The 16,772-nt window shown below is 46.9% G+C and overlaps 1 protein-coding gene across 1 annotated transcript in view; it reads right to left on the bottom strand.

Moving 5' to 3' along the window:
• LOC146808497 (transient receptor potential cation channel subfamily M member 2-like) overlaps nucleotides 1-16,772 on the bottom strand; it is a 1,333,691-nt gene that overhangs the window by 614,960 nt on the left and 701,959 nt on the right. Inside the window, exon 14 of the mRNA XM_085623962.1 lies at nucleotides 3,309-3,438. Within this exon, the coding sequence (XP_085480088.1) occupies nucleotides 3,309-3,438 (130 nt within the window). The remainder of the gene's footprint in view (nucleotides 1-3,308; nucleotides 3,439-16,772) is intronic.

Below are 16,772 nucleotides of genomic sequence, written 5' to 3'. Positions count from 1 at the left end.
CGCCTCGAGGCTGGAACAGGAGCACGTTTGGGTGGGCAGTGTGAGGACAACAGCTGAATGAACTGAAACACAAGAAAGGGTGGCACACACGTAGACCTGCCAGCACCTGGAGAAGTCTACACATTGGCAGAGGCGCCCATGGAAGGACAGAGAGCCCCCGCGCATTCCTTCCACTTAGTCGGACAGTGTCGGGTGAATGGATTGTGCTCATTCCAGGCCTGCGCGAGGTCATATGGAAGCGGCTTCTCTCCCTTGAGTGGAAAATAGGGTTTGCAAGTCGCTGTTAGGAAGGGGCGCGCCAAGGACATCATTAATAGTGAATCACAGGGGAATGCACAATTGTTTTGCGACCAGAACAATTTTAATCTACAACCTACTTCAAGTAGATGGTAACCCATTCACAAACTGTAAGAGGTCCGCGGTGGACCCATACACAAATAGGAAGCCGTTCCAAGGGGTGAATGGTAGCGAAAACGTTTTTAAGGACAAGCAGTGGTCCCACATACCACTGCTTACTGGTCTTAAAAAATGGAACAGAAACTTTTCTTTTTTCTTTTTGACATGCATACTTTTTCCTGTAAGGAAAACGGGATGGATTTTAAAAAAAAAGCTGCTTTTTTTAAAAGCAAACACAGACATGGTGGTCTGCTGTCCTTAGCAGGCCACCATCCCTGGGATTTTACCCATTCCCAATGGGCTACAAATTGCAACCTGCCTCACGAATGTTGACGAGGCAGGTCAATTGCAACCCCATTGGGAATCGCTAGTGTGTCTGAGACATATTAGTACATTTCGTTTTGCCAGTCCCTAATTGCAAATCGCAAAAAATTGCAATTAGAGACTTGCAATTAGAGACTCGCAAAACAAAATAGTCATACATCTGGCTTTTAGTCGTGTGCTCACATTTCCACTGACTTGTATTATGAAACAACTGTATTAATGTGCATTGAAAATGTATGGATTTTAGCATTATATTCCCCAAATTGATTATGGGCAGAAGATCTGGGCCTTGCAGGCTGGGTAATTTTGCACTAAAAGCATATTCGACTTTTAAGTTTTCTTAATAAGTACTCTGTTTAGAGTTACTTGATGCATTGGTTCATTAAATCCTAAAGACAGCAATTGCAGACGTACAGCAGCGTAGATGAGCTGGCCTCTTAACAATTTCTGCCAAATTTTATTCCTGAAGTATCTCATCGTTTGCTTTTCCTCTCTGATGTATTTAAAGTAATAAAGGCATCAGTAGTGAACTTATTTTATTGCTGAAGCAACCATTACGGAATTCTTTGGTACCCCTACATCATAAACATTGCTTTAGAAACAGTTGATCTGAACTTCTTCTCCAGTTGTCTCTTGACAGCCCAAAAAGAGAAAGGGATCGTGCAGTTAACAATCATAAACTTCAGGAGTTCGGGACCGAAAGGCACAGTAGGCCAAGCCCGAGGCCATGTCTGAATGCCTAAAAAAATGGTTGAACTTCCTTGCAGATCCAATTGGCTGCTCACCAAAGATTCAAAGTTCAGCAATATGGGATATTCTTGATGGAACAGAGTCAAGTGAAGATAGTGAAAGCTCATGCCGATGATGAACTGGATACTGAGTATGAATCTGGAGGTGACAAGCTGCAATATATTAGTCTGCCCTGACAGGAAGGCTCACAATGGCAGATGCTGGCTCCGGATCCTCTTCCTTGCGTCTCTCCTAGGAACACGCAGAAGTGACCACCCAGAAATCTCACATCATCTTGAAGGTGTGAAACCGGTCATGGGACTGCTTAGGAAAGCTGCAGAAGTTGCTGAACTCTCTTAGAAGCTGGTTCTGCAGTTTAGATGGGATTGTTCATCGTCCTTCATTGAGACCATAATCAAACCTGAAGCATCTGGTGGCTAAGGAGACATTTGAACTATTCTCTTCCTAGTACTGGACAGAAGGCAACATAGTTATCACCAAAGAGGAAGGACTCTCACAGACAAGGAGCACCCCCAACATCTAAATTATTTGTGACACTGACCCAGATATCTAATAACCTCTTGACATTGAATTATGTGCATGCCTCAACACTGAATCTTTCAACGTTGACCTTCTGCTTCTCAATGTTAAGTGCCTCAACTATGACTGCCTCAATAAGAACGGGGATTGGGAATGCTGGTGATGACAAGTTGCTCCCAACTCACTTCGGAGGTCGCAGAAGCAGCATGGGACGAAATAGAGTGGAATGGTGGTCCCACCCCACCAATGCAAAAAGAACTAATGATGGACAGAATGCAGAACAATGTCATACATTCACCCCAGTACAGAGATCTGGGCCTAAATCCATCGTTTTTTTTCTCACCATGCCATTCCAGTTTGGACCCGGACATATGCAAATCAGCCTTGACCCTGTGCCCAATGGGAACGGTCCAGCCCGAACTGCCAGGCCAGGTCCTCAAAGCAGAAGTGAACACAGTAGGTGACATTCTGTGACCAATTTCCATCTTCTTAGCTCTGAGGCAAATCATTCCTTGTATCTTTGTGTTGATGTCTTTTGACAAATCACACAGTCCTTGAGGCATAAATAGGCAACAATGATGACAACTGAATCACAGACATAAATGGAAAGAAAAGAATCAAAGATGACACCTGGATCACAATTTGAAAATGCAAGAGAGCAATCAAAAAAGACAGATAAATCACAGGCAGATGAGAAGAGAGGGATCAAAGATCACTCCTAAATGTTGAGACAGAATGAGATGAAGGTATTGAAGATGACACCCTGACCACAATCTAACAGACAGAGGAGGAGAGAGGAATCATTGGAGAGTGGCTGATTAGAGACAGAGAAGGGCTCAAATATGACAATGAAATCACAGGCAAAGAAAGAGATGGGAGAATTCATGTTGACATCCGGACCACAGTCAGAGAAGGAGAGCAAAGGATCAAATATTAGAGGCTGAGAAAATAGAGAGTGACACCCCAATCACAGGTTAAGGAGGAAAAAAGAACAACAAAACAGATAAAACAAAGGAATTAGAGAGAAGCAACAAGTCAACATGAAAAAAAGGAATTTTGCTTTTGTACCATGCATGGAGCAGCCCCCCACAAGGGACCTCCTTGCACGGGGCAGTGTTTCTCAGATGCATAAAGAAAGATAAATGGGGATATGTCAAATGTGGAAAGCGATTGAGACCTGTACAGAATGTCATTTAGGACCCATTAAATTACAGTTTTCACAGGCATGGGCAGAACAAGTGATCATGCTGTGCATTTTCCATTGTGAATTACTATCACTCAATTCATGCATTAGAGTAAAACAACAAAAGATTCAGGACCTGATGCCAACTTCTCAAATTCAGCCGCCAAGGTCTTCATTTCTTCTACATTGTCTGTGTCCATTTCCTCCTTGGAGAGCGCTTTCAAGATCTGTCTGCATGCTAATGCACCCATAACACATTCTGAGCACTGGAACAGAGCAAACACAATGCAAGTTTACAAGTGAAATTTGTTATCACTATCACCACTCTAGGAAAACAGCTGTAACCTTAGGACCAGATTTATTGTGGCATTCCATTGCCCTTGTGTCACGCATGGTGTTGTAAGGGCAACGCAATATCTAAGCTAGATTTACCAAGTAACGCAAGGCCACCTTGCATGGTCCTGTGTTGCTTGGTAAATCTGGACTAAAGTAAGGCAGCACAAGTAGCTGCCTTGTGTTACTCAGCCCTGTGAAAGCCTTCCATGGGAGGAGCATGGGTGTTCCCACTCATCCAGACATGGATTTTAGCATAATCCCAGAATATCCTGAGAATGCATCAAAATAGTACGCCTTCCCAGGGGAGGTGCAACGAGGAGAAATATCTGTTTTTCTCCTTGTTTCCTCTTTCTAAGTTTGATGCATTTTGCAGCATACTTAGAAGGGGGAAACACCTCTAAGGATTGTTTTTGTGTAGAAAGGTGTCCATTCCTACACAAAACCATCCTGCCTTCAATGCAGGCACCCGTGCACCGTGGCGCAAGGGTGTCTGATGGCGCTAGGCATCAGATTGGGCAGCAGCACAGGCAGAGAGAAGGAATGCTCCATATTATGATGGACATGCTGCATTCCTGCATTCTACTTTTTTCTGCAGCACAGCAAATTGTCTTGCTGCCTTGTTGAACTAATGATAAATTTGGCTCTCAATGTGAAAGCACATTAATTGGAAAATCAACAAAAAAACACGCTTGATCTGAGTTAAGAACCTCCGTGCAATGTCGTGCTGAAAGCACATACTTTTATCTGGCACACTATTATGGGGTTAAGGTTACCAACCCTGGGGGCAAAGTCAGGCTGGAGGCACTAGTCCATCAATGATTGTTAATGGTTCTACTGGATTTCTGGGCTGTTTACCTTATATACTACAAAGGAACCGGTTCACAAACTGCATTTTTCAGTACGTTGAGTACAACTACAAAAGTACTGCTCAAATATTACAAAATGATATTCACAAAAGTACATGTGGAGGTCTACCCTTCATCTACAAAAGCTTCCAACACCAACCTTCCGCCGTCGACAGCATCAATAAGCTCACACCCTTGAACACAAAATCTGAACACCGACTTACCCACTAGGACCTCCTCACCACAAAAGATACTATCTCCATCATACACTCTGTACACACAGCAGCACCCACCGACCCCTGCCCTCACCACGTATTTAATATCAGAATCAAGGCAATCACCGATGAGCTCCTTCCCTGAGGACTGGAAATACGCTAAAGTGAGGCCCCTCCTGAAAATTTCATCGGCTGACCCAGCCGAGCAAAGAAATACCTGCCCATTTCTCTGCTGCCTTATCAAGCAAAAGTCCTCAAGATAGGGATCAACCAGAAACCCACCCAATGCCTAGAAGACCACAACCTCCTGGGTCCCTCCCAATCCAGAATTCGAGCTAACCACAGCATCAACAGCCTTGATCGCGGCCACTGATGACATCAGTGTCCTCCTGGACCACAAAGATACTGCAGCCCTCATCATCCTGGACCTGCCCATTGAGTTTGACACCATCTGCCATCATACCTTGATCATCAGACTTCACCACATCGGGATCCTAAGAGACACCGTCAGATGGATAGCTTTGTACCTTGCCAGTAGAAGCCAAAGGATCTTTCTCCCAACGTTCAACTCGAGCCCAAAAAGATCATCTGCAGAGTCCCCCAAGGATCGTCCATCAGCCATCCGCTCTTCAACACTTACATGACCACCCCTGACTGACACCGTCAGATTGCATAGAGTCAACATCATTTCCTATGCTTAGGACTCCCAGCTCATCCTCTCACTGCCCGGTGACTCCTTCACCACCAAAGCCAACTTCCACAGATGAATGATGCAAGTTGTGGACTGGATGAAGGACAACTGTCTCCAACTCAACACGAACATGACGGAAGTCCTCATGTTTGGAAACAACACCTTGCCATGAAACGAAACATGGTGGTCCACGCAACTTGCCCCCCTGCCACCCGGACAGATCACACCCCCAACCTCTGCAACATCCTAGATAGCAAGCTATCCATGAAAAAAACAAGTCAATGCAGCCTCATCTGCCTGCTTCCACAACCTTCGCATGCTCTGTAAGATTTTCAGGTAGCTCCAAGTAAACACCAAAGGACAGTTGTGCAGGCCCTCATCAACAGTAGACTGGACTATGGAAATACGCTTTATGTAGGAATCATTGCACACCTCCTGAAGAGACTCCAGACAATACAAAACTCAGCTGCAAGTCCCCTCCTCGACCTCCAAAGAAGGACCCACAACACACCCCAACTCAAGCTGCACTTGCTCCCAATTCAGAAGAGATGCCAGTTCAAGATGCTGGCCCATGCTTGCAAGGCCTTGCACATTGAAGGACCACCATACATCAACAATTACCTGACCTTTCACCAACCAAACAGACACACTTCAAACCGCTTCCTTCTCCCTCGCAGACACCCCACGATCTGCTGTAGAAACAGTGGAGGAAGCTCCTTCTCGCACCGGGCAGCCAAGGTAGGGAATACATCCCTCTGCACCTCAGGACTGCACCGTTGCTCCTGCAGTTCAGGGAAGAACTGAAGAGCTGGATGTTCAAATAATCTAACTACCATGCAGCAGCCAACATCCCAAGTGCCTCCAGACCCACACAAGTGATTTGCCATACTTTACAAATGTCTGATTGATGAACCCTCCCGCCAATTCTATCTTTTCTATTAAGAAATCTCCACCCCAATTGCCCATACCTATGTTTTTGTAGGTAATGAGGGAAGGCCAAGGAGGAGTAGCTGGAAGATGGGGAACGTATACTACACACTGGGAGGGGTGTAAGGAAGTGTTAAAGGAGGAACAAACACCCACACACAATAGAGGAAGCTCATTTCTATTGACAAACTGCACTTCTAAAGTAACTATAGCCAAAAATGGTCCAAATACACTTGTAAATGTACTCTATCTCAGACGTGGAGTAAGTCCAACACCGACAAACCACTGGCACCGCAACATCCTCCCATAGAAAATAATAGCGGCAGGGGCCTACATTAACATCTAATCAAAATAAAGGTAAAATAAATTAATTTATTTTGACTTTGAATATACATACATTTAATTGAATAATTAAAAAATGTATATAAATGCAAAATAAATATTATTTTATTATAAAATATTTTACTAAACTTTTTCATTCAAATTTTCTTTTTACAAAATACGTCAATTACTTTAAGATGATTTTATACATTAATTTTTGCTACATAATAAATAAATAAATATAAGCATTTTACTTTAGGCTGGATTAATTTAATAGAACTATGAAAACATTTATAATTTCATGTAATACTATAAATAATTAAGTATTTACTTCAAAATTCTGTTGAAGGCGAGGAGTAATTTTTGATTTTGTTCTACAATTAAAATAAATATATACAACTGATTTACATTACTATGGTATCAGGGGGTGGGGACATTTAAGTCTGTACTTTATAGTAAAATGACACTTGAAAATGGTGAACAGTGAAAATTAGTAAATTTACGGCAAAGTGTAAGAATCAATTTACACATATGTACCTACTCATGAGTACATTTATCCTTGTGAATCGACCTCAAATAGTTGTTTTCCACCCTACAGTAGTCTAACTACTATATTAGGTACTGTCCTCATAGCAAACATCACACCAGTAGAAACATTTATATTTTTTCAATGACCATCCACCAATCCCAGTGGCATGGAGAGCACGGGACCCAGGTCTGGGCATACCCGTCCCACTCGGGGTGACAAATGCAAAAACAACAGTTGATGGACAGAATGCAGAACAATGTCATACGTTCACCCCAGTACAGAGATCTGGGCCTAAATCCATTGTTTTTCTCCTCGCCATGCCGTTCAAGTTTGGACCAAACCAAATGCAAATCAGTCTTGACCCTGTGCCCAATGGGAACAGTCCAGCCCGAACTGCCAGGATATGCAAATAGATTGGGGCATTACAAGATTTTCATTTTAGTTCTAAGTATATTGGGGGGACAGAAGGAAGCATGGTGGGCTGAGGATGAACGATTAATGGTGGTTGCAGTCAGGAAGACAAACCACTGAAAGAACTTAGCAGGGATGTCATTTTGTCATAGATTGGTAAGAAGGTTTTTGAATGGAAAAAACTGGATGAGTCTGTGTGTTATTTATTGAGTGTTTTCTATAGCGCAAACAAGACTCAAGCTTGGGTGTCAGAGCGCTTTACAGTTCATCAGCATTCAAATTCCAAAGTTATACAAGTCCTTTAAGCACACTACGATGTATATACATTCATCTAACAGTGGAACATGCTTAAACTTAGTAATAGTACACATATTGAAGCTTACTATGAATCAACCCGAGTTACAGTAGTACGTCATGTCATACATAAATTTAAAAATAATACAACTACTGAAGATTACGAGGAATCCACACTGGTTACAGTATTACATGTCCCGTCAAATACCCATGTGGCTTGATAGAGGTACCTGCCATTAGACAACGTGCCTGTCATCTAGAGCAGGGACTTAATGTATCAAACAGGCGATGGAGCTAAATGGTTGAAAGCAAACTGTCTTGCGCTATCCCCTGTTTCATTGTTCTGGGACGATATTCTAGAGTGCGGTGAATATTATAGTATCCAATATTAAAACATTCCTCAAGGGGCAGGCTCTCGGGCTCAGCTGAGAGCTAATACTATAATGTTCACTAAGCTCTAGAGTCTCGCCACATAATGCTTTGCTGGGCCTTTGGTTGGCATTGTATTTTTGCCCATAACTTTGTTTGGGATGGTCCTAGGATGATGGGACCACCACTGAATAGTTCAGCATGATATGCTCTTTGTGTTTAAGCCATCTGCTTGGCCTCCCCCTAGGTAAGGGGTGGCCCCAAAATCATCACCTCTCTCATTGCCTGGTATTTTTCAAAGTTCACTTTTGTGAATTGGTTATATGCTTTTTAGCACATAAAGGTAAAGTTGATTTACCAAAGGGTTGTGGGTATAGTAGGTAACTCCACTGCATAGCAGAGTGGGAATTCTCGCATAAATTCTGTGTTTTCAATGAAATGCGTAGTTACCAAATCTCCGCAACCTATGCTAGCGGAGTGGAGTTCATTGCCCACGGTTACTAGAGATACGCTCCAACCTTAAATCTATGGACACCAAGCTTGACGCTCTGACAGCGGGGCTCAATATAGTATAACGCCAAGTGAACACCCATGACTAGACTGTATGTTCTTGAGAACCGCGTGGAAGAAGCCCACGAGTACCAAGTTGACTCCAAGAAACAACTCCTTAACATGGAAAAGGTTCTCACAGTGATAAAAGCCCAAAACAAGGATTTGGAGGTGCGGTCTAGGTGCAACAACCTGCGCATAGTGGGAATACCAGAAACCACGGCGATCTAAAAAATGTAGCCTTTTGTCGAAACCCTGCTCTGTGACCTCTTCCCCACAGTGCTATCTGCAGTTTTTGTGGTGGAGCGCGTGCACCGCTTGCTCGGGCCCAAACCACCGGTTGGCGGTACACTTAGACCCATTATTGCACGCTTATTAAATTACCGGGACAGAGACTCCGTTTTAAAAGCGGCCAGAGAGCATGGCCCCATAACCCATGAGGACAATAACGTTTCCATATTTCAGGATTTCACGCCCACGGTACAAGCCGCACCAAAATAATTTCTGCCTGTGAAACGCCTACTCCAGCACGCTGCCATCCCTATGCAATTCTCTACCTGGCAAAGTTGAAGATCTCTCATGACGGCCAGGCACACTTTTTCACTGACGCCAAATCTGCACTCAAATTCGCCAAACACATCTGCCCGGGTCGATCCTTGCCAAAACGTCTACATAGGCGGGGGCAGCAGACAGACCTTTGACCCTGCTTCAGGTAGGTCGCTCCCCTCACCGCCACGCAGCCCCCTGTGTGCCCTGCAGGCCGCCGTCTGCCTCTCGCTGCTGCCGCTTGCACTGGTTCCTGACTGCCTGTATTCGTTGTGCCTTTGCACCCCAGCTAACTTTTGCCTTTTGTACCCCAGCTAACCTTTGACTTCTGTACCCCTCAGCCAGCCCCGTTTTCTTCTGTATCCACCGCCCTGATTTTGCCTTCAGAACCCCTGGTTCCTGACTGCCTGTATTCGTTGTGCCTTTGTACCCCAGCTAACTTTTGTCTTTTGTACCCCAGCTAACCTTTGACTTCTGTACCCCTCAGCCAGCCCCGTTTTCTTCTGTATCCACCGCCCTGATTTTGCCTTCTGTACCCCTGCCCGGTTCTCCCCCTCGCACCCTTCCTTCTGCTCCGTTGCCCCCGCCGCTCCTTTCCCGCCGCTGCGTCCCTGCGGCCCCGCCCCCTTGATCCCCATTGGCCGCCCCGCTCCCGCCTCCCAGCTGCTCCTCCCTCCCGCTCCCACTCATATGGAGGCCGCGCAGCGGGCGCGCCTAAGGCAAGCCCGTCTGCGCCCGTCCGCGCCTGGCCCGCGCCCAGCGCCCGAACCCCTGGCCCCCGTGGACCCCAGCCCACCCGCCAGACGTACGACGCCGCCACCCTCAACGCACTCAACACCGGCCGAACCCCGGGATGCTACCAAGCCACCCCGAGACGCACCCACGGACCCTTCAGCTGCCTCGCCTGCAAGTTCACCTGCATCCGGACCTGCCCCGTACCAGCACCCGCCAAGCCGAACACCAGCAGCAACCACCTCAAGTGCATCCTGCTCAACACCCGCTCCATCCACAGACACGCCATCGAACTCTGGAACCTCCTCGACACCACATCTCCAGACGTTGCCTTCCTCACGGAAACCTGGATGAACGACTCCTCAGCGCCCGACATCGCCATCGCCATCCCAGTGGGATACAAGATCACCCGGAGAGATCGCAACAACCAGACTGGAGGAGGCATCGCCATCGTCCACAAGAACACCATCCGCATCACGACCAACACCGACGACACCCTGACTACCGCCGAACACCTACACTTCCAGATCCACACCGACCCCAAGACCACCCTCAGAGGCACCCTGATCTACCGACCCCCGGGACCACGCACACCATTCAGCGAGGACATCGCCGACTTCATCAGCCCACACGCCCTCCCCTCCGCTGACTACATCCTCCTGGGGGACATCAACTTCCACCTGGAGAACAACAACGACCGCAACACCACCACCCTGCTTGACAACCTCGCCAACCTCGGACTCAAGCAGCTGGTGTCCACCCCCACCCACCTCGCCGGACACACACTCGACGCCGTCTTCTCATCCAGCAAAGACATCACCTTCAGCCACGCCACTGGACTCCACTGGACGGACCACAGCTGCGTCCACTTCACCTTCAGAAGAACCACGATCCACCACCACCAGCAACAGGATGCTCGAAGAAGCTGGAACAAGATCACAGCCGACCAGCTCGCCGCATCCCTGAGCCAGCACCCTCCAGCCAGCTCAGCGAACCCTAGCCAGGACGCCGACAACCTCACGAAGTGGATCAGCACCTGCGCGGACGAACTCGCCCCACTGAGGACCCCGCCCAGCAGACCCGGCAGCAAGAAGGCCCCATGGTTCACCGACGAACTCAAGAGCTCCAAGAAGAACTGCCGAGCCCTCGAGAAAGCCTGGAGAAGGGAGCCTACCCCGGACAACATGACCACCCTCAAGCTCGCTACCCGGAAGCACCATCAACTAATCCACACCACCAAGAAAACTGCATTCAAGGACCGGCTGGACAACAACGCACACAACTGCAAGGAACTCTTCAACATCGTGAAAGAGCTCTCCAACCCCAATGCCGGAAACAACGACATCACCCCGTCGCAAGACCTCTGCAACTCCCTCGCCTCATACTTCCACAAAAAGATCGCTGACATACACAACAGCTTCATCCCGCAAACAACGCCCCCCACGACCGAACCAACGCCCCCCACCACCACCCTCAGCGCCTGGACCCCGATCAACACAGAAGACACCATCCGCACGATGAACTCCATCCACTCCGGATCTCCGACCGACCCCTGCCCTCACCACGTATTCAACAAGGCCGACGCTGTCATCGCACCCCACCTGCGGGACATCATCAACACCTCCTTCGACACCGCCACCTTCCCCGAGAGCTGGAAGCACGCCGAACTCAGCGCTCTACTAAAGAAACCAACAGCGGACCCCACCGAACTCAAGAATTACCGCCCCATCTCGCTCCTCCCGTTTCCAGCCAAAGTCATCGAGAAGACCGTCAACAAGCAGCTGGCCGCCTTCCTCGAGACGAATGGATCCCTCGACCCCTCACAGTCTGGCTTCCGAGCCAACCACAGCACCGAGACCGCCCTTATCGCTGCCACCAATGACATCCGAGCCCTGATGGACAACGGAGAGACAGCGGCCCTCATCCTCCTAGACCTCTCCGCGGCATTCGACACTGTCTGCCACCGCACCCTAGTGCAGCGCCTCAGCAATGTCGGAATCCAGGAGAAGGCACTGGAATGGATCATGTCCTTCCTCGACGGAAGGACACAGTGAGTCCGCCTACCACCGTACAAGTCGGAGGCCACCGAAGTCATCTGCGGCGTACCCCAAGGATCCTCACTCAGCCCCACCCTCTTCAACGTCTACATGAGCCCCCTCGCGGCCATCGCACGCCAACACAACCTCAACATCATCTCCTACGCCGACGACACCCAGCTGATCCTCTCCCTGACCAATGACCCCGCCGCCGCCAGAGCCAACCTCCACGAAGGGATGAAAGACGTAGCCGAGTGGATGATGACCAGCCGCCTGAAACTGAACTCAGACAAGACGGAAGTCCTCATCCTGGGCTCCTCGCCCTCCGCCGGGGACGACTCCTGGTGGCCCCCCGCCCTGGGCACCGCACCCAAACCGACAGACCACGCACGAAACTTGGGCTTCATCCTGGACTCCTCCCTCTCCATGACCAGACAAGTCAACGCCGTCTCCTCGTCCTGCTTCAACATCCTGCGCATGCTACGAAAGATCTTCCGGTGGATCCCCACCGAGACCAGGAAGACGGTCACCCAGGCCCTTGTCACCAGCCGACTGGACTACGGCAACGCCCTCTACGCCGGAACCACCGCCAAGCTCCAGAAGAGACTCCAGCGGGTCCAGAACACCTCAGCCAGACTCATCCTCGACACCCCCCGAAGCAGCCACATCTCCGGACATCTGAGAGACCTGCACTGGCTCCCCGTCAACAAGAGAATCACCTTCCGTCTCCTCACCCACGCACACAAAGCCCTACACGACCAAGGCCCGAGCTACCTCAACAACCGCCTCAACTTCTATGCTCCCACGCGCTATCTCCGATCAACCAGCCACGCCCTCGCCGCCGTCCCCCGCATCCGAAGAGCGACAACTGGAGGAAGGTCCTTCTCCTACCTGGCCGCCAAGACCTGGAACTCCCTCCCGACCGACCTGCGCCTGACCCAAGACCACCTCCCCTTCAGGAAGAAGCTCAAGACCTGGCTGTTCGAGCAGTAGCGGCACCCCCCCCCCCCCCTAGCGCCTTGAGACCCTCCGGGTGAGTAGTGCACTTTATAAATGGCTTGATTGATTGACAGACTCAGTGACAAAGATCGAACTTGGGATCATGTCAGACAAACGCGGGCTACCGCGCCCTGAGTTCATTACCCACACTGATGACTTTTCGCTACCTAACAAAAGCCCGCTTCCTATTGTTTGAACAATCACCGCTTTCTGTAAGCGTCTTATAACAGCACCTCTACATTACTATGAACACCCGGCCAGTACGCTGGTGACCCAAGCCCCCACAGGGAGATCTCCTTTGGTTTCAATTGTTTGTTCTTAGTTTGGGTTTGTTTGGGTGGGGGGAGGCATGGGATTCTCAACCTAATTGGGGGGGTTGGAATGGGGGTGGGTAAGGGCACAGGTTTGTTTAAGTATAGTTCGAGATTTTTAGTCACTTTGTGGTCACTCATTCTATCTCCTCCACCTAGTACGACTAGACATAGCTCCTACCACCCTCTGCGATACACAGGACCAAAGAGCAATGCCACTTATCGCTCAACCAACAGTCTGCTCACAACAAGCTGGCGACCCTCCCACCGCGTCACAAATTACGTCAAATGACTAAAGTATCGCTCCTAACTTGGAACATACGCAGTCTGAACAACCATAGAAAGGCGAGACTCACACACGCCTATCTCATCAGACACAAAATAGACATATGTTTCCTGCAAGAAACTCATCTTATGCATGCGATGGATTCTAAGCTACACAATAGATATTGGGTGGAGATCCACTCAGCCATGTATTCTAACTACGCCCGAACCACTGTCATCCTTATCCGACGCAATATCGGTTGGACTACAATCGACTCTTATGTTGATCTGGAGGGGCGATATGTAGAGGTAAAAGGCACACTGCACACAACACCTATGACCCTAGCGGCTGTCTGTGGCCCTAACGTTGATGACCCGGCTCTATTTGAAACCATATGAGAAGATTACTCTTATGGGGAAAAACAAGATTATCTGGGGGGAAAAGAAGAAAAAAAGTAGCCGGCTGTCTACAGGGCATCTGATGTTCGGGTCACGGAAGCCTTTAATGAGATATGAGAATTCTTTCTTAGGGGCTATATTAAATAAGTTTGTGATATAAGAGAAAACCATATCCCGAAAGGGGCCTACTGATTTGAAGTTGAGAATGAGGTGAGCAAGGTCTCCGTTTTTTTTCATTGCAGTTCCAACAGACAGGGTCCTCTAAACCTTTTAGTGTGTGCAGGTGCAAAGGTATCCAAAAAACTTTATGTATTAGCCAGGATTTCATTTGAGATAGTACTGAGCAGGAAAACAAATATAACAGACTTAAAGATTAATTATCTACACACAGTGGTTTAATTTTTAGGGGAATGAGGTTGGTGCAACCAAAGTCTTTACATATGCATCTTTCGACCTTGCTAATATAGGGCATCCTAGTATGAATAACACAGGAAAAGGTTGAAAGTGATGTTGTAGGAAAGATAGAAGGAGTGTGGTGGGCTGATGATGGAGTGAAAGTCTGCATGATTAAAGGTGATTAAAGTTGTTTGTATTAAAGAAGACAAACCAATGGACGAACTCAGCAGGTATGTCATTTTGTCATAGATTGGTTAGATGGTTTTTAAATGGAAATAAACAGGAATAAATACAACAAACTTAAAGATCAATTATCTGTACACAATTGTTTAATTTCAAGGGGTCAAATTTGTTGCAACTCGAGTCTTTGTGTGTGCATCTTTTCGACCTTGCTCATATGGGGCATCTTAGTATGAATAACACTAAGGAGAGATTGAGAAGCAGTTATTGGTGGCCAGGAATAAATATTCCAATTGAGCAGATGGTGGGAGAGTGTTGGGAATGTAATCAGAGCCATAACGTTAGAAGGCATGGGATCCTCCCACGATATGCAGGGAACTGCATAAGGGCAGTAGGAAGAAATTGCCTCCGACATTCTAAGTTCAGTGTCATCAGAGGCAATAGACACTTAGTTGCTGGTGCTAGTAGATTGGTATTCCAATTGACTGGAAGTGACTTTGGGAGTACAATTTAAATAAGGTTGGGGATTAAATTCTTGGAGGACGCATTTCTTAGGGAGAGAATCCCAAAGTCATATTGACTGACAATGTAGTTCAGTTTACTTCCAGAGAAATGGAAGACTTTCTCAAGCATAGGAACATTGTGCATAGAAACTGCTTTACCACCCACAGACTAATGCAGTCATTGAGTGATTCACTATGACTCTAAAGAAGGTGGAGGTGTGGAACAAGGTAGATGCGCACAGATTCACATCAGAAACCACATTCCATGGCAGGAGTCACACCTTTTTGCAAGATGAAACCTTGTTCTGTGGTATGTTCCTAATGAGTAATGAAACATGCTAGTGAAGTGGGATGTGAAAATTAGCAAAACCTGATTTCCAAGAGTGCATGTAGGAGCAGGGAAGAAGTAGCATAAAAAAGGGAGAAAGAAGTATATTGTGAAAAAGGCTTTGTCTTATATCAAGGTGGATGTTAGGGACATGGTTGTTGTAAAACTTCCTGTCAATCGTTCCAAATTTAGCAAACCTCTCAAAGTTATTAAATTATTCCATGTAGCTATTACATTGGAAGATGGTCACATTTGGGATATGAATTGATTACCAATAGTTAGAAGATAATTTGTTTTGCAGTGTGTTTCATTGTTGTCCATTTCAGTTCCTTTGCTTTCCTTCCCCTACTGTTTGGTTGTGTGTTCTTGACTTGTGCTCATGTGTCTGTTTGACCTAGGGGGCTGAGAGGGTGAAGATGATGTGTGGTATTTTGGTTGGCAGTCTACTTATTTTACAGCATGTTGCTTAGGTCCTCGACTAGAATGTTTATATTCAAATTGTAAAGGTTCTCTTTTATCAGTTAATGCCTAGTCCTGTGGGGTGGTGGATGGAGCCCCTTACATTTACAATAAAGCACATAGTTTATTGTTAGTCTGCTAAATACTTCCATTATCTCCACTTTTAATGGTGAGTGTTTGACCAGTATTACAGTGGCTCTGTGTTGTTAATGGGGATAAGATTCGCACAAGCTATATTCTAGATATGTGCAAGCATGAGACTCTCTGTAGTTCTAGATAGGAAGATGCAATTTCTTGAAGGAAGGTAATACATCCAGAATGGATTACAGAAGGAAAAACATATTATGTGGCAAAACCCCTGTAGGAAATGCACAATTTCTATATGATCACACCGCATTTTCCGCATTGTTCTAGAACCTATTTTGCTGGCCTTTGAATTCTGTACCTCTGCTAAACAAAAGAAAGTGCCTGTTCCCCCCTACTCTGTTTAAACATGGGTGCATTTTCTGAACCCTGGTTGACATGCTAACTTTTCCTAAGACTCTTATTTCAGACCCCTAGTTCTGCATCAACAAAGGCATACTATCGAATAAGTCATCTATCACACCAAAAAACATGCAGAGTGGAGGAAAACCTTCTACTCCATGCTTTGAATCTCCAATGTCAAAAAAAACCCTCATGCCCTCAAATTGTTGGTATCCGCCTCAGACTTCTGCACGGCGAAATCCACCATATCCATATACAACAATGGTAATATGCTTATACAAGCTTCTAATGTCAATTTCGCACTCATAGACAAGATCTTACCTACTCTCAAGAAAGCAGTGAACAGCAAGAAAAACATACTCTCTGCCACTACTCATCCCGATTATCCGGAAGACATGCCAACTCTTCAACAAAATCCCATAACAACATCAATTGATCCTATATTTCTCCTCACCACCAATAACCTCTACCCGT

The sequence above is a fragment of the Triturus cristatus genome, chromosome 8 (assembly GCF_964204655.1).
Source record: "Triturus cristatus chromosome 8, aTriCri1.1, whole genome shotgun sequence".
NCBI lineage: Eukaryota > Metazoa > Chordata > Amphibia > Caudata > Salamandridae > Triturus > Triturus cristatus.
This window is presented reverse-complemented; position numbering and strand designations above follow the sequence as displayed.